This window comes from Mesocricetus auratus, unplaced genomic scaffold, assembly GCF_017639785.1.
Source record: "Mesocricetus auratus isolate SY011 unplaced genomic scaffold, BCM_Maur_2.0 Super-Scaffold_4256, whole genome shotgun sequence".
Taxonomy (NCBI): Eukaryota; Metazoa; Chordata; class Mammalia; order Rodentia; family Cricetidae; genus Mesocricetus; species Mesocricetus auratus.
This window is the reverse complement of record NW_024429182.1, coordinates 28,517,042-28,535,678: the sequence shown is the minus strand read 5'-3', so window position 1 is coordinate 28,535,678 and position 18,637 is coordinate 28,517,042. Positions and strand designations below refer to the sequence as shown.

Here is an 18,637-nt window from a genome sequence, read left to right as displayed (position 1 = left end):
GGGAGGGGCTAGAGAAGGGAGGGGACTAGGGATGAGAAGGGAGGAGGCGGGAGAGAGGGAGAAGAGTGCACTCTACTTCTGCAAAGGGGAGGAAGGCAAGCACAAGCCTGCCCTCTTGCTTCATACCTGAGGAAAGGAGTCCACGTTTTCCCAGCTGCCACTCCCAGCCATGCTCACAGTGGCCCCTGTGTGGCAAGAGGGGTTGGTCCTGTCACTCTGCAGAACTGGCACTCGGCTATCTGCTCTGCCCTTGTAAGGTTGTTTTGTTTGGTTTGAAAGAAAACTATGGTTTTCCTTTCTTAGTTCTCATGCTCTGGCATCAGGATTTCTCAGCTCTCAGTCTACTTCCTGCACTGACTGACAGATAGGCAGACGCTACTTTCAGAACTCGTCAAGTAGATTTTACATACACTGCACAGCTTGTATTTTAATTCATGGTTCAGAATCCCCCAATGTGCTCTCTCTGTCTGCAGGGGGTGGGGGGATCACTTAGTGCTTTTGCTTGGTGGTAGAGAGGGGAATAGAAATATCACTTGCACAGATCTACCAGAGGAATGGAGACTGACAGATACGGAATTTTGTGTGACTTGTGGACCAGTGTGACTCATAGAACTGTTTCAGTGCTCAAGTCCCCACTCTCCCTAACTCTTCAACAGTCCCCCTTCCTGACCTCAGATTAGAATGCTTGAGTGATTTCCTGTTCTCTTGGTTTAAATTTCTCCTGGTTTTGTTGCTATTTTATTTTGGTTTTGTTTTTAGTTTGACTTTTTTGAGACAAGGTCTCATAGGAAGACCCAGCTGGACTGAAACTTTGGACTGCTTTCCGAGTGCTGGGCTGAGATGCATGTATCATCACACTGGGCAAGATAAAAAATCTTCACTTTATATCTAATCTATGAGTCTGTCTCCCACACCCTGTCCCTTTGTCCTCTGGTCTGAAGACACACAGATATCCTATCAGTTGTTCAAATGGAACAGTATGTGCTTCTCTGTGCACACTAAATGATCCTCTCATCCTCCATTTTTCAGTTAATAGTCTTCAATTTTCAGTTCCATTGTTACTCCTCAGGGAAATATTCTCTGATCTGTCTGACAGAGTCAAATTCCCTTAAAAAAGCTCTGTACCCATTCCTTTCTAAACATGCGAGTCCGTTATAATTTAATTATGTAATTCCTAGCGTTTAGCCCAATCATTTTATGTATATTTTATGCTACTTAAAGGCCTTCTGTTCCCATCAGTGGGCTGCAGGTCCTATGAGAAGAGTGGCTATGTCTATTTTTGCTCATATCGATTTTGTAACATTTTTAATGTATTCAAAGGACAGTTATCACTATGTGACAAGAGGAAGGACCAGTGAGGTCAAGAAGAGCATATGGCAGCAGCAGAAACAATGGCAAGTTACTGCAGGATATCAAGCATAGCAGATAAAGAAGCTTTACTAAGATCTTGGCAGTTGACCCTGGGACTTCCAGATCTGCAAAGCAGTAACATATAAAGCAGCAGCAAAGCTGGCTGTTTCAATTACCTGATGCCATTGCTGAATAACCCAAAGCTATTCAGAGGACACCGTGACTTCAATCATTCAACCAAGAGCTAAATAGAAGGAGCACAGGTAAGGCCCCTTGCCCACCAAGTGTGAGCTACTCTGTAAAGCTAATTCCAGGTGTATGTTTTTGTGTCAGTCCTATCCTAAATAGTTTGTACTGATGTGCTCTGCAGCTAGAACTTGAAGCTCCGTTCCCTTCCACACCTGTCCTGGACACACACTCTAACCCAACTCACTGTTTTTCAAATCTGCCTGAGAAATCCTTGACTCCTTCCAAGTTCAGCTCAAGAAATGTTCTTGAGCCAGGTTGTAGTGGTACACACCTTTAGTCCCAGAACTTGGGAGGCATAGGCAGGCAGATCGACATGAGTTCAAGGCCAGCCTAGTCTACAGAGAGAGTGCCATGACAGGCTCTAAAGCTACACAGAGGGACCCTGTCTTGGAAAAAAATTGTTCTTGAGAAAAACTCAGTGCTATATCCCACAATGCCTTGCAACATTAATGAACACAATTCATTAATTCAGTCATCATTCCTTAATGGATATAACAGTTCTGACCATCTTCTTGATCTTATGTCATTTGTCTGTTTTATCTCACATTGAGTCTATTGAAGGACCCACTTGAACCCACAGTATGCTTGGAATAAGACAGTTATATATTGGATCTTTAAAGTCACATAGCGCAGAACATGACAGTCCAGAAGTAACCAAGACTTTTGACTATAACACCAAGCATTCCCAGAAACTTTCTAAGGCCTTTTTTGTAACTCGTAAGTCCAAAGGTCAGGGTGTTTAGACCAATGCTAGTCCACTTACTAATTCCTAGATCACTTCAATTACATAAGCACATTGGCATATGAAGACAAATGTCTTCTCTTTGAAGAAGACTTGGTCTATGCTTTCCCGAATGATGTCCCAATCACATAATCGTGTTAAAATCTGGGCTAAGCTACAGTTTTGCCTCTTCTCCTGGCTTGGGTGATGTCAGTTCATCTTCTATACCTAATGAGCATTGTCCTTCATTAAACTTTATCCTCTTACAAAAATACATCACAGAAGTTTACATATTAGATACTGATAAAGGGATAAACATTAACACTTACTGCCTTGCTAGCCATGGTAGAATACACCAGCACTCAGTAGGCTGAGGTACGAGAATGGCTCGTTCATGGCCAACCTGGGCTACACAGCAGTTCAAGCCAGCCTCAAGCTATATAATGAGATCCTGTCTCACAACCATAAAGGAAAGGGGTTCGACTTGGTGGTAGTACAAGCCTAGCATGCATAAGACTCTGAACTCCATCTCTAGCAGTGAAAATCAAAACAAAATAACCTCACTGCATCTTTATATCATGAGACAGGTGCACATATGCTGAGATTACCACTAAAATCCTTCACCTGAGTTACCCTTCTATTAATTAATTTATAAGTAATGTGCTGAGCCCCTGGAGGTGAAAAGCCGTAACCAGAGCCCCATAGTTGAACCCAGTTGTGCCTGATGCTGAACTACACAACTAATTCTCAGGACTTGATGCCTCTTGTCAAGTCTCTTTTTATTTTCCAAGTAATTATAAAGAGACACTCATGCAGAGGAAGAAAGAGAGGGAGGGAGAGAAGGAGTGAGGGAGGGAGGGAGGGAAGGAGAAAGGGAGGGAGGGAGGGAGGGAGGGAGGGAAGGAGGAAAAGAAAGAGGGTGGGTTACCTGATCAGGCCCAAGTCTTCTCCATTCAAATCCACCAATTTCAAGACTAACATTTCCTTGTCTGTGTTTGAAGAATACCTGTCAGGAAAATAAAGGAACATGGTCAATTTATATCAGAGACTGACCCTAATCTGCTACCAACAATAGAAGCAGACACAAAACCTATATCTTCATGGATAAAGGTACTAGCCAGGCAAGCCTGAAAAGCTGTGATCTCCAGAACTCATAAAGGGAAAAGGAGAGAACCAGCTCTCAGAAATTGCTCTCTGACTGTCACAACGTGCTATGACATGAGTGTTCTCAACACACATATGCACACACATGTACATACACACTAACAATAATAAGCAAATAAATTTTAATGTCTCTTAGTGAACTCCACAGTAAAGAGCAACCCTACATTGCAGTCAATACCTCATTCCTCAGCTAATTGTAGTTTACAATTCTGATCAATGGTGGGGCACTAGATCAACTAACTGAAGCTAAAATACATTTTATAACATGATACTATATAACGCAGATGTGTCTCTTACAAACAGGATTTGTGTTTGAAATGTCTACTAATATCAACTTTCAATGAACTCTCATCAGAAGGACACAGAGATTGCAAATCAAGGCCTGTCAAGACCTGAAACTTCAGAATTCTCCATCTTTTCGAAGGAAATAAGATGATAACTTCTAAAAATAAGTACCTTTGGAAACTACACAAATGTAAGCTGTTAAGCAGTCAGATTAGAACTGAAATGTCACTGTACGCTGTCACAGTACCCATGTGTGTCTCCTCATCATTAACAAGCCTGGCTTATCACTCTAAAAGATACAGAGCCTCATGTCCACTGGCTGTTGCATTTAGTAATGATCTGTGTTTCTCTCCCTCCCTCCCTCCCTCCCTCCCTCCCTCCCTCCCTCCCTCCCTCTCTCTCTCTCTCTCTCTCTCTCTCTCTCTCTCTCTCTCTCTCTCTCTCTGATTCTCTCTCACCCTTCCTTGCTCAGCTCAGACAGGCTAAGATGATGCTTTTGGGCAACACACAATAAAATAACATAGAATAATAGGGAAAAATCCTGCTTATTAATTGGTGTGCTTTGCACATTGAAATCTCCATTTTATAGACCAAAAAAAACCTGAGACCCAACAAACCTAGATGAGAAGTCTCAAAAGGCTACATAGTAGGAAACGGTAGCTCTCTGCAGGGCCCACTGTGGTTCAAGTCTCTGCAGGGTCTCCCACAGACAACTGTGCTGAGGTGGTGAAAAGAATTGATGTCTCTGTCTACATTCATTTCTTGTTTCTCCTTGCCTGAGACAAACATATTAGAGTTGTTTTCTTTAATACTCTTCTGGGATCCCACTACCCCCCACAACTTAGATTTGTTGTTGTCCAGTGAAGGAGATACAGTCACATTATCCTGATGGTTCCTGCTCACCTCGCTCTCTCTGACGGTGGGTTCTGAAGGTAAGAAGAGGGGCTTCGGTTGATCTGCACATTGGCAACATTTCCTTTGTTCATAAAGATTTTGCCTGGTTTAAGATTCGCGTGTGCTATCTCAATGCTCTGAAAGTTCAAAATAAATAAATAGTCATAAGTTTATGCATCTTTGTGGAGCTTGATAAGCAATACAAACAGAAGCTCTTACTGCCAAACTCCGCTGTTTCTAATGTGCCCCCATTACAGTAAAGGCTGGAGAATCACAGGGCCAGTATCCTTCTGGAAGTAAACACAAATGGCCTTTGGGGTCAAAATAAGGGAAGGGCAATGGGTGAGGATGTTTGGTACTTATAAACCACACACCCTGAAAGATTTCCATCTCTTGGGTTCTGTGGACTGCTGGGTTATGAAAAATTTTGCATTTTTGGGCCAAAATGGGAGAGTTGACTCCTACTACTCTGGAACAAAATGTATTATCATACAAGTATTCAACTTTCCCCTCAACCCCATCACCTTCTTTGTTTTCAATCATTTATCTTAATACATTGCTAAACACAATATAAAAATACTGTAAAGAAAAGCTTGCCTTTGTCAGCTGAATCTCTGCATGAGGGCTTAATTTTGTGGATAAAAAAAGAGGACTAAACATGAAATGCAAATAATAATAATAATAATAATAATAATTAAAGAAAAACACTGACAAGAATCTCACACAAGTAATGATGGTAAGCTAGAAGACAACTAGAGAGGAGTAGAGAGTCCAAGTCAGGAATGGGAGAGGAATTGGGAGGAGGGACTGATGACAGATATGAGGAAGCAAAGAGAGGGAGAAAAGAGAGAAAAGAATAGGGTCATGGAGCAGTGTGTGTCAGTTGCTGAAAAGCCACGCTTAGAGGATTAAGAAATTGACTGCTAAAGGATATTTCTTTGCATCAATAGGATGCCCAATGGCCTTCAGATACCCTATCTTTTTGTTGTTGTTATTAATTCTGTGTACTAACTAACACAAATCATTAAAAATTACTGTGCTGTTTAGCCTATAGAAAAGTAATATATTTGCAACAAACCCAGGGAGGAGAAGATCTGCAGAAGGTTCTGTAGCTGAAAGGGATCCCTGGATGACAAAGCCCCAGATGCACATGTGGCCTTTCTGCATATTGGCCCCATCCCACAGAGACTCCTTTCCCTCCCTTTAAAAACCCTGCTGCAGCTGAGTCCCTAAGGTGTTCTCTCTCCTTTTGGGGGAGGAGATTGTAGCATCCTCCTCTCCACTTTTCCTCCCACTATCATTCCTGAGTATTAGTTTCTGAGCTGTAAAGAGACAGACCGGCCTCTGGTAACATCAGGAAAGACAAAGAAAGATAGGTGCCGAAACTGAGCTCAGACCCCCCCAGTCCTCCAGGGAATTTCTCTGTGATACACTAAACCAGTTCTGAAATATCTGTGAGAATGATAAACTGAAGCTAGCAGGGAGCTTCTTCACCTACCTTCACGATGCCAGACACGAAGTACTGAAAGGTTCGATTGCTGAACCCTTCGCTGGCTAATACAAAAAGAGTGTACTGGAAAAATCCTGCTGGACCCGAGTGTGTATGAGTGCCACTCAGGATAACGTTGTCTCTTCGATACAAGGAGCCATATTTACTCTCTAGTCTCTTCAGGACCTTGAAGGGAAGCAAAACACAGAACTAAGAATCCTGTGGTATCTCAGCAGGAAAGAGGGTTATGAAGAGCTGGTCTGACCCGCCCACTTCCCTTTCTGGTGGTCCGGCCCTCCAAGCCCTCATAATAACAAGTTCAATAATGCCAGGAGGCACTAACATTTTGTAGGGCCTTGCTATGTGCCAGCATAGCAGTGGCTAAATAATTTATGTACATTATATTATTTAAAATATTCATAACAGCCCCCAAAGTAGCTATCATCAACCTTGATTTTTCAACTGAGAACACTGATGTACAAAAATTAATCCAATAATCTAAGAAGTAGCAGGGACCAAACTCAAGGTCCATGTCTCTCTAACCAGAACTTTTATCTATTCTTCTTTCAAAATCTAGTATTTCTCACAGATAGAAACGCAGTAAGTGTGAACCTCAAAAGTGTTTTATTACAATGAAAGAGAAATACAGAAATAATTATGTACTATTATACCACACAGTGATGAACTCTATGCAGGAAAACATTGCTGGGTAAGGAAAATGGTACCTAGGAGTAAAGACGGGTGGGTCTTCCTGGAGAAAGGCTCTGTTGGGTAGGTGTTTAAATGGAAAAAAAAAAAGAAGCTGCTTTGTAACACAAATTAACAAGAGGCCCAGAGACTGATATCAGAGTTCAAACTTCAAGCTGAAGAACAGAAAAGCAAAGTAGCAAGCCACTAGCTCTTACCACTACTACATAGCATACTCAGGCTCTTACTACAGCCTGAGTATGCTAATCCATGCCCAAGCTCTTCACCAAGCCTCAAACTCCTGCCTCTCCTCAGTGTGGCTGGAGAACAAAAGCCCTATCTTCAGTGTGGCTGGAGAATGATTGCCTTCTACTGACTGCTGAAGACCCTGCTCCTATCTTTTACATCCCTCTTGTGCTAAGATTAAAGGTTTGTGATCTGTTGTTCTTTTAGACTGATTCGATCTCACATATCCCTGAATAGCCTTGAACTCAGAGAAATCCTTCTATCTCTTAATTCTGAGTCCTAGGATTAAAAGTGTGTACCACCACCTCATAGCTTCTAGCTGCTGCGATTAAAGATGAGTATCATCACTGCTTGGCTTCTATGGCTTGTGGCTGACTTTGCTTTCTGAATCCTCAGGCAAGCTTTAATAAATTATAAGTGATATGTCACCACACTGCTTATGCTATCTCCAAGGAAAGCATCCCAGATACGGAAAACCAACTCTGCAAAGACCTGGCAGCCTTATTTTACAAGGCTGTTCTCTGACACAGACTGCCACACTTGTTGGTTTACAGGAAAACACCTACTATGTGTGAGGTCACCCCAGAAATCTGGTGGAAGACTCACATAGGAAGGAACCATCCTGTCAACACTAATATGCTAGACACATGAGTGAGTAGCCCTGTCATTCATGGCTTTTTTTTCCCCTCAATATATGTTTTTATTTAAATTAGAAACATGCATGCTTCACATGTCAATCCCAGCTCCCTCTCCCATCCCTCCTCCCTTGTCCCTCCACCAGCCCTCCCAGCCCCCCCTCCCAACCCCCACATCATTCCCCAGGGAGGGTGAGGCCCTCCATGGGGGATCTCCAGAGTCTGTCATTTCATCCAGGGCAGGACCTAGGCCCTTCCCCATGTGTCCAGGCTGAGAGAGCATCCCTCCATGTGGAATGGACGCCCAGAGTTCATTCATACGCCACGGTAAACACTGATCTACTATCCAAGGCCCCATAGATTTCTGAAGCCTCCTCACTGATACTACATTCATGGAGTCTGGATCAGTCCTCTGTTGGCCTCTCAGCCATCAGTCTGTGGTTCAAGAGCTTCCCCTTGTCCAGTCAGCTGTCTTTGTGGGTTTCACCAGCACAGTCTTGACCCCTTTGTTCATCACTCCTCTATCTCTGCCACTGGGTTTCAGGAGTTCAGTTCAGTGTTTAGCTGTGGGTATCTGTCTCTACTTACATCAGTCACTGGATGAAAGTTCTAGGATGGCATATAAGGTAGTCATCAACCTTATCATCAAGGAGGGGCTATTAATGTAGTCTCTCCACTACTGCTTAGTTTGCCAGTTGGGATCAGGAGAGTGTCAGCCTACAATCCCAGTGCCAGTGAGTCTAGGAAACAGGGAGGTTCCCAGAGAAGTGGAATGAGGCAAGATCTCCTGAGCAGATTGGGAACATGGGGGGAGGGGAGAGGGAACCAGGAAAGAGAGAGGGAGAGAAGAAGGCATGGGGGAAGAGGAAGGTTGAGTCGAGGTAAGAATAGAGGAGAGCAGGATGAGAGATACCATAATAGATGGAGTCATTATAGGCTTGAGGAGAGAGCTGACACTAGTGAGATTTCCAGAGATCTACATTCAGAGCTTTTAAATACGCAGAAACCCACTGCAGTCAGTACTGCCTTGAGCCAATAGATTTTTGAACTTGAGCAGTAGATAAAGGAACTTTAGTAAATGTTGGTTACATTAGTCATTCAATGAACATACACATATAGATATGTAAATACACATACATACACACATATGCACATGTGCATGCACATGCACACACAACACACAGAGACATCAAGAAAATACAGAAAAAAATAGTAATGTTGCTGAGTAGCTAATTATGATTCTGCTTAATCACCTACAATCTGACATTCGCTATTACTGTTACTTTTCTGTGGCATTTCATTAAGATGATACCACAAAGCTGTCAATCATTGCTGGGTTGCCTCATCCAGCCTCAACAGGAGACAAGGTGTCTAGTCTTGCTGCAACTTGATTTCCCATGACTGGCTGATATGTCTGGAAGGCCTGAACTTTTCTGAAGGAAAGAGAGGAGTGAATGGGGGGGGGGGCTATTGGGGAGGGACTGGGAGGAGAGGAAAGAGAGGAAACTGTAATTGAGCTGTAGAAAAAAAAGCAATTAATTGATTAATTAATAATAAATTTTAAAGAAGGAATAATAAATTTTTAAAGAGTATTAGTCACATAGCAACCATTAGCAGTGCCTCTCATGAGTTAGTGCCATCCAATTTTAGCATACCATTGGTCTAATAGGGTAGGAACTGATATGCTATGATATATTTAGCCTGCAAAGATAATCAGTTTATTCTCTTCTACTTCTTTAACTATGGAGCTCTATCAGTCTTGTTTCAATTTTGTGGTCACTGAAGCAAAACAGAAGGCATGTAAAGTATTTTGCCTCACTAACGTATCACTGCCTCCCAAGATTACCATGTGTGATGGCTGATTTTAATGTCAACTTGCCACAAATTTGAATTGCCTAGATAGAGGGCTGAAGAGATGGTTCAGTGGTTAAGAGCACTTGCTACTCTTGCAGAGGACCCTGGTTCAGGTCCCAGCACCCACATGGCTGCTCATAACTGTCTATAACTCCAGTTCCAGGAGAGCTTATGCCCTCTTCTGGCCTTTGTAGGTACTGCATACATATGGTACACATACACACATACAGGTAAACACTCATTCATATGAAATAAAATAAATCTAAAAAAGAAGGAGGAGAAGAAGAAATAATTACCTGAGGGATCCTCAATTGAGGGATTGTCTTAATTTCCTTAATTTATATGGGAAGAGCTACAGTAAATGTGAGCAGGACCTTTGGATAGCAGCCCAGATGGGAAATTTTCACCTTTTACTTTCACTGCTGAATTAATTTACCCTGTTTGCTGCTGCTACAGATTCCTCTGTTGATGTTAAAACCCATGTTTCCAGGCTTCCGCCATTGACTGAGGACTAGTGGCTCTCCCAGAACTGTACAGGACTCCAGTAACAGAGTGAGACTGCTGATCCTACCAGGTTCTCAGCCCCTCTAGCTTGAGACAGCTATTGTGGGACTGGCTCCTTCCACTGCTGAGGCAGTCTGCCTCAGGGACCCGGTGATCACCAGGTTCTCAGCCTCTCGGCTGTGAGTCAGCTGTTTTTACTGTTTCAAAGGAAGATGATTTAGCAATATGGTTTTTTTTTATTTTCCATCCTATCAGTTTTGTTCCTCTAGAGAACCCTAACAAATATGCCGTATTCACCTCAACTGTGCTGTGGAAAGAGAATGGCAAGTCATAGTGAACAAACTTCTGACCAAGTAGCCTTCAGCTCCATCCCAGCAAATTTCTGTGTCTCTTTTGTTTGACTTTAACTCTAGTTCAGAGGACCTATCCCTCCCATGCATTCCTTTAGGCAGTAGCTACCACACTCATTGAGAAGAAAACGTTGTCAGAAGGGAAGATGATCAATGAATGACCACCATGGAGCAGAGTTAAAGCCAAAGGCCGATGTTCTCACAGTTCTCCACAAGGACAAGAAACTGGGAGAAGATGAAGAGTTTAAAGCTCCGCACGTCATCCATGTCCTCCCTAATAAACTTTAACTTAGAAGCTGTAGAACTAAATGCATTCCTTGATGCTAAGTCGAATTGGGCTCTTAAGAAAGATAGCAATCATGAAACTTGGATTTTAGAACAATGGAAAGCTCACAGATGTCTTAAACCACAGCCTCTGACAGGGAGTTAAGGTGAAAGAAATTAAATACTGACACACTAGCCATGCCTGCAAATAACTGCTATAGACAGCTGTGTTCTGCTTTCAAGAAAGGAAGGCTGTGTTTGCCCAGAACAAAGCAGCTACAGTCCTGTCTGTTGCTCGCTTCTTTGTCTTCCCTTTCTATTCCGTTCTGCTGCTAGCACTCTTGGGAACATGATCAAAATAGAGAGAAAGGCATCCTGTTTTCCTGTCCCACCTCGCTGTTTACATATCGTCCCTATCTTCATTCCACAGTCTTAGAGCTGAGGAGACCTGACTAAAACCCCATATCATAAATCTGCTTAATTTGTATACTTGACCGTGTTACTTTTCTTCTCCCTTTCCTTGGACTTGTGAAACTGAGTGTATTGGTATAAAAGCCTTCCCCCAGGGCCTCAGGTTGCAAGGAGAGCAAAAGCAGAAAGAGGCAGTTAAACCAAGGCCACTATTGACCTAAGAGCATTTAGAATCCCACCCACCATCTCTCTGAACTTCTTCATCCATCTCCAGGGTCTACCTTTTGGTCAGGACTCTACCATTGCCAATTGTAGGCATCTCTGATTCCTCAGACAAGCAGTGTGGTACAGTAGTAATGAGCTCAGCCTGTGGCATGGGAATGCCTAGCTCTAACAATTCCTCACCATGCAACCTTGGGTAAGCTACTTTAGCCTCTGTAATGTGGTTTCTCTGTCTTTCTAATCTCGTAATAATAATACCTCCTTTAAAGAGTTGGAGGGATGTTAATACCTATGGATTCTTCTGAACGTACCTGGCTCATCATGAGAGATAGGTTAGAGTTTATCCCATTTAGTCCCACATGTCCCGGTATTTATCTTCACATCCTACCACCTTGTAGTCTCACTCTCATGCCATGGGATTAAGATCAGTCTCAAATGATAGAGAGAAAATTGCCAGGAAGAGACTAACAACCCTTCCCAAAGCCCTAACTTCCCTTTTAGCTGTCTAACACCTTCTAAAACTCCATAGCATTAAACATTTTCTGTTTGACATACCTAGTATAACTACTTTTTTCCCACCTGGACTCTCATCAATTGAGTCTCCATGTTAAAGAATCTACCAATCTATGACTTTCCCTCTAGTTCCACTTTATTCCAATCCAAAGGAAATATCACTGTCTAATTAAACATCCTATTGACATAAACTCTATTGACATTACTCTACCCAAGTATTTCCTAAGATTCCACATTACCCACATTAATTAAAATCAATCTAACATTCCAGACTCTCTATAGTTATGACCAATGAACAATCTAGGTACATCTCTACATATATTACTCCATATTTTCTATGGATTTCTTCTGTTCCCTCCAAAAGATGACTATATCCCTCCTTCACAACTCTTCAATTATTCTTTCCCTTACATTTGGTCTCTCCCTATTCTAGTCTGTCTGCTGTTGAGCTGTTGCTATGATAAAACACAGTGACCAAAAGTAACTTGTGGAGGAAGAAACAGTTTTTTTGATTTTGTTTTTGTTTTAGCTTATAGTTGTACTCCATTATCAAAGGGAAGCTGGAGGAAGAACTCAAGGCAGGAACCTGAAGGCAAGAACAGAAGCAGAGGCCATAGAAGAACACTGTTTACTGGCTTGTTCTCCCCTCCCCCACAGCTTACTTGGTCTGTTATTATAACACAGGACCGTCTACCCAGAGATGGTGCTGCCCACGGTAGGCTGCCTCCACCTCATCAATCATTAATCTAGAAAATGCTCCCACAAATTTGAGGACCAATCAGATGAAGACAGTTCCTCACTTCAGGTCCCCTCTTTCCAGATAACCCAAGCTAATGTCCAATTGACAAAAATCCAACCAACACACTCCCTCTGCAATTTAACCATTTAGAATTCTGCACACTCAAGTATTACTTCTACTATGAAAACCGTTTCCTGATTCTCATTTCCCTTATCCGCGTCTCCTTGTGAGAGTCTTAAAAGACCGCAGCCATGAATTCTTTCATGCTTCCTCCTTCAAAAAGGGAAGCCTATCTGAGCATGGTGGAAAGGGTCTATAATGCCAGAATTTGGGGGATGGGGCAGAAGGCAGCATGTGGCAGGAGGCGGCAAGTATGAGCTGAATAGTCCTAAGCGATATAGTGAGACCCCCACCCCGAAACAAAACAAAACATAGTACTAAAGCTTATTTTCCTAACTGTAAGTGTGGCTAGACTTGGTTAATGAACAGAACTGAGTAATTGTGTGTAACGGCTGAAAATGGGCCAGAAAACCAGTCTTCCACCTTGAAAGAACTCATGAGGGTTGGAGTGGAGGCCCGAAGCTTCCTGCCAACAAGTACATTAGTGAAGCCCATCATGCACATGGATCTTGTCACCTCCATCAAGCCTCCACATATCTGTTCTTTGCCATCCTCATAATTGCAAGAGGCTCCAAGCCATAATTATGTAGCTAAGCTAGCCCTGAGTTCCAGTTCCATAGAGCAAGTAAGATAGTAAATACTTATTGTTTTAGGCCACTGTGTTTTGGATAAGATATTGTATAGAAATACATAACCACTAGAGAATTATACTCAGTGATTATGGTTATCTGTATGCTTCTGTTACAGTCTTTTCCTCCTAAGACTCAACTAAATGGTGGCCATACAGGGGACATGGACTGTGGCTCCTTTAGTTGTGTCCTTTGTAAATACTAGCAAAATACATTAAAGCAAGTGGGTGACTGGGGCAATTTTCTCTCTAGGAGAATGATGTCTTTCTTAGTTGAATGGAGTACTTGTACAGTATACAGAATTTCTGTGTTCAACCCCCAGAACCACATAAACCAACCACAAGTAATCCTGGCACTCAGGATGTAGAGGCAGAAAAATCATAAGTTCAAAGTTATCCTTAGCTATACTGTGACTTTGTGACCCATACCAGCTACACAAGGTTCTGTCTCAGATAAAAGACCTGGGGTTAATGTCTCTTTTAAGAGTGCAGCTTTTTCATAACCCACCTCTGCCATTTGCCAATAACTGCCTTAATTTCTTTAAAATTCTATCTGGGGATAACAGCAGAGCCAACTCAGAGTTTTATTGTTAATGTAGGAGGGAGGAAAATACTTAACTCCCTCCTCCTGTCTGCACATGGAAGAGGCTTCCACTACATTACCAATAGTGACAGTATCAGATGGTGCCTGTAGGCTGTGTCATCATAGCCCATTCCACACAGCACAGCAACAGAGCACTGACCAAGAGAAAGTGACAGAGTGCAAGTCTGTATGATTGACACCTGGTCACGGCCATGGTCAGCATTATACCTCTCACTCTCTTTCTCATGCCTGTGAATCTGTGCGCACAGTCCCAGGTCATAGTCACTACTGGAACTGAACCTGCACAGAAAAGTAGCTCTGGGCCATAGAAAAGTAGCTTTGAAACTGGCTCAGGAGACTGACAAGAGACCCGTGACTGCCGTTGGATTCTCCCCTCCTTCCTCTCCTGCCTGGCATCCTCTCTCCTCTTCTTTCCTCTTCTTTCTCTGCTCCTTGAGGACTCTTTAGATGCCTCTCTGCGAACCTCAACTGTCTACACAGGTAAGTAACAAGCTCCAAATCCAGGGGGAAATCAAACAAAATTCTACCACATCTTACAATAGTTTAAGGATTAAGATTCTTTAAACCACCAAAGCAATTTCCCAACTCATCCAACGATAACCAGACTGGTGTGACAACCCCTCCATGTGACCATCACCTATTTTCTTCCATTACCAGTCAGCAGTCAACCTCGTTGCAAAGCTGAGTTTCAGTCCACAACTGATTCCTTACGTGTTGTGTGAGAACTCGGGGAAGAGGTTAGTGACCCATTGGTGCTCTGAGATACCTGACAAGGATGACTAAGTGAGAATCCATGTGAATGTGAGTGGTGCATAACAAGCTTTCAGAGAACATTTGCATTCATATCAATGATGAGCCGCCAGCACAACTGAAAACAAGTTTTGAAAAGAAGCACTTAGACTGCAATAATGAAGGGCATCTGCCTATACAATTGTTTGTGTCACTGTTAAGACCTTACATTGAAGGTAGGAGATACTCTTTAGTTAAGAAGGCAAGCATGAGGAGTTCCCATTGTGGGCACCCACAGGCTGCTTTCCAGCCCCCCATTTCATCACTCACCTCCAGCCTGAGTCGTTGGGAAATCATGCATAGTTCAACACTGACAAACGCCATGCGATTTGACCCATCTGGATCCACAAAGATGAAAGCGCGACTGTACAGCCTGGTGAGGAGGCCCCGTGCATTCTGGCCACTTTTGCCATAGCCCATCTAAAAAAACAGAGAAAGACGCTGAAGTTCTCCAGGAGCCAAGCACCATAACACCAGAAGAGACCGCTCAGGCGCACAAAGAGAAAATCACCATGACTCTGGTTTGGTGAGATGGTGTGTGTGTGTGTGTGTGTGTGTGTGTGTGTGTGTGTGTGTGTGTGTGTGTGATCAGACTGGCAGGCCTTCTCTGTGAGGAGTGAGCACGTGACTGCACCCTCAGGACTTTCCAAACCTTTGGTGGGAAGCTTTCTTCTAAGGTTTTATAAGGAAGGCAGTTTTCCCCTCCTCCACCCTCACTCAGCTTCTTTCCAGTTCATTCTCTAGACTAAGCCAAGTAAGACAGGCACTCTATGATCCTCCTCTCACCGTCTCATTAAAGCCACCCTTTAAAACTGCACCAGGTCTTCCAATGGCCACCTCTACTCTTTGCCTTCCCATTCGTGAGAGGGTGTTCACTTAGGGTTCACGGTTCAGGGTTACTCTCAGAATAGACAGCTGGGTGTAATCCATAGAATATAAAGAGTATTTGCTAGGGAGTGCAACTTCCAGCAAACAACTTCTTGCTCTTGTTTCCAAGGCAAGCTGTGAGGTGAGTGGGTATTTCCATCATTGGTATACTGCAGGCAATAAGCTGCCTCAAACTCAAGGAAGTGCTTGATACTGGCCCATCTTCCATTTATAGTTTTAACTGTCTTTGTCTATGCTGGCATAGTGGCCCATGCCTTCAATTCCAACACTTAGGTGGCAAAGGCAGGTGGATCTGTATGAGTTCAAGGCCAGTCTGGTCTACATAGTGAGTTCCGGGCCACGGAGATGTCTGGGCACAGTTGCTGACTAGGGCCACGTTTGGATCTATGGGCCTGCAGAGGCCAGGGTCTGTGGCATTGTTCATGGTTTCAATTGCCACTAAGGACTTTGTGGATGCCCAGGATCTGGTCAGTAACCTGGGACCATGTTAATGCCCAGGCGTCATGGTGCTGCCTGGGCTATGCTTATCTGAGGGGTCTGTGCTGCCACAGGGGCCATTGTGGCATCTGGACCTAGAGCCACATCTGGGTCCATGGCTCTGTTGCAACTGGGTTCTATGGTGATATCCATGGCCTGTGGTAGCATGGTGGTCAATGAAACAACGCTGTGCTGAGCCAGCCTGACCCATTACTGGTCCTGGAATGGCTGATTCTGCCCCTCACTGGATATTGCCACAGGTGAGCTGGCCCTACCCCTCAAGGGAGAGCAACCATCCCTCATCCCAACCCTCTAACCCCCACTGGAAAGATGGCCCCATCCCACAACATAGGTGTGCACCTCATCTGGGTAGCATGCTAGAGCTGACCCTGTGGTCATGGACACAGGTTTGCCATCCCTAAGGACATGGAAGCAGGGGAGCTGAACCAGCTCCCTCTAGTCTGTCATTTGGTGGCATGGGTGATGAAAATATGCCCTACCCCCTACCCATTACCACCTGCAGCAGGTGGGAGAGCTTGCCCTGGGGTCACAGGAGTGGGAGAGCTAGCCCTGACCCTCTCTGGCTACAGTGCATGAGAAAGTTGCCTCTGCTTCTTGTCTGGCAGCACACTAGAGCTGACCCTGTTGTTCAGGGTCCCAGGTAAGCCAACCCTGAGGGCACTGAGAGCAGGAGAGCTGATCCCACCCCCACACACACACACATACCTCTTATGCCCCTTGCAGCAATCAGCACCTTGCCTAGGCAAAACAGTGAGCTGGACCTGGTGATGTGAGTGAGGGGCTCCTGGATCTGAGGGCTCAGAGAAGTGGAACTGGCCTTGCTCCTTGCTGTAGGCTGCATTGGGTGAGCTAGCCTGGGCAGTGATGGAGAGTTCGTCCAGGTAGTGACAATGAGGGAAAGCTACAGAGCTGGCCAACCCAGTTACCACCCAGGCCCAGAACCAGGGCTGTGAGTTAGCCCAGCCCAACATCCATGTCATCTATGAGCTGTTGGAGCATGGAAGGGGACGAACCTACAGATCCAAAGCTGCAGGATCTCCATGACACAGGACAGCAACAGGTTACCCAGTGAGAACCTATTATTGGTGGTGTAGCAGAAACCAGACGCCTCAAGTCAGACCAATGACTCTTGGTAATGAGCACTTGCAAGTAAAGACGAACAGACTAAAGGGTAAACTGTGTCTCAACAGGCCACACCACAGTTTCCACAAGATTCTTCTGTTTTGTTTTGTTTGATTTGGTTTGGATTCTTTGTTTTGTTTTGTTTTGTTTTTCTTTTAAATTTGGTCTTGTTGTGGGGGAGGTTGCAAGGGCAGAGGGCAGATGCCAAAGAACAGGGAGACAAGTGGGGTTGGAATACATGATGTGAAATTCACAAAGAATCAATAAAAATAAAGGAAAAAAAAGGACTTGTAACTGAACTTTAAAAATTGGTTTTCCTTATAGGATAATATTCTTAGTGCTGGATAGCAGCAACATCAACACAAAAGTTAGAAATTATTATGTAATAATCCAGAATGAAGGATACAAAATAATAAAATTATGTATTTCATATCCTATTTAGGGAGACCAGACATTTACCTACCAAATTGATATCTGATACTTGTCCTGTGGAATCAGCTCGCCCAACACCAATGTAGTAGCCACTGAAGTTCTGAAATGGAGGAGGGTCTGGGGGTTGTGTAATTGGAGAAGTCTGGGTGGTTGTGGGGTCCTGGGTGGTTGAAGACCCATGATTTCCAGAATCTAAAAACAGAACACGATATTTCAGAAGCAACACTTTACCCCACTTATTCCCTGGCAGCAATTAGGAGGCACAGTTTCAAATTCCTAAGAAAAGCTTTTAATATTGTCTCTCATTTTTAGTTTTCTTTGCTTTTGAATTGGTTTGTTTATTTCTTAAGACAGTGTATCATTATGTAATTCAAGGAGGCTTTGAACTCAAAGATCTTCCTGTCTTTGCCTTCTATAGGCTGGGATTATAGCTGTGTGTCACCACGCCCAGTGTTATACATTTGCCTATATATAAAATAGAAAGTGAGAAATGGGAGCCTGTATGAAATCACAAATCAAAGAACTAGCTTAGTCTTGGACTAGTGATGTTTCAGAATAAGCAAGGCCTTGGCAAATGCCTTCTGCCTTCAACTTGTTACCAGCATGTCCTTGTCACCTCATCCTCTTCACTTCCCTGCTTCTCTACCCTAGTCAAGCCAACGGAGAAGCTACTGCTCCTCGGCCTTATGAGTCCATGCCCTGAGTTGACTTCCTTCTCCCTTCTCTCCAGACTTCCCACTGCTCTCCTCTCCACCGAACACTCTCCACCACAGCTTAAGAGCTGATCCATCTCCATCACTCCTACATCCAGCCTAGTTCCTCATCAAAGACAGCAGCCAATTGGTTCTTTTATTAATGCAGCTTAAATCATTGTATACCTGGTGACATAACTCCACCGCAATTTGATTATTCTAATATATGTATGTGTGTGCATTAACAAAGATATATTCCATACCAAATATGTGTGTCTGTAACATAC

General features: G+C 43.6%; 1 protein-coding gene across 4 annotated transcripts in view; it reads right to left on the bottom strand.

Annotated features, from left to right (window-relative positions):
- Asah2 (N-acylsphingosine amidohydrolase 2) overlaps positions 1-18,637 on the bottom strand; it is a 116,538-nt gene that overhangs the window by 60,068 nt on the left and 37,833 nt on the right. For all 4 annotated transcript variants that reach the window (XM_040745595.1, XM_040745588.1, XM_040745602.1 and 1 more), the window contains 5 exons: positions 17,690-17,850; positions 14,989-15,138; positions 6,162-6,338; positions 4,673-4,800; positions 3,249-3,326 (listed from right to left, as the gene is read on the bottom strand). In XM_040745595.1, the coding sequence (XP_040601529.1) occupies positions 3,249-3,326; positions 4,673-4,800; positions 6,162-6,338; positions 14,989-15,138; positions 17,690-17,850 (694 nt within the window). The remainder of the gene's footprint in view (positions 1-3,248; positions 3,327-4,672; positions 4,801-6,161; positions 6,339-14,988; positions 15,139-17,689; positions 17,851-18,637) is intronic.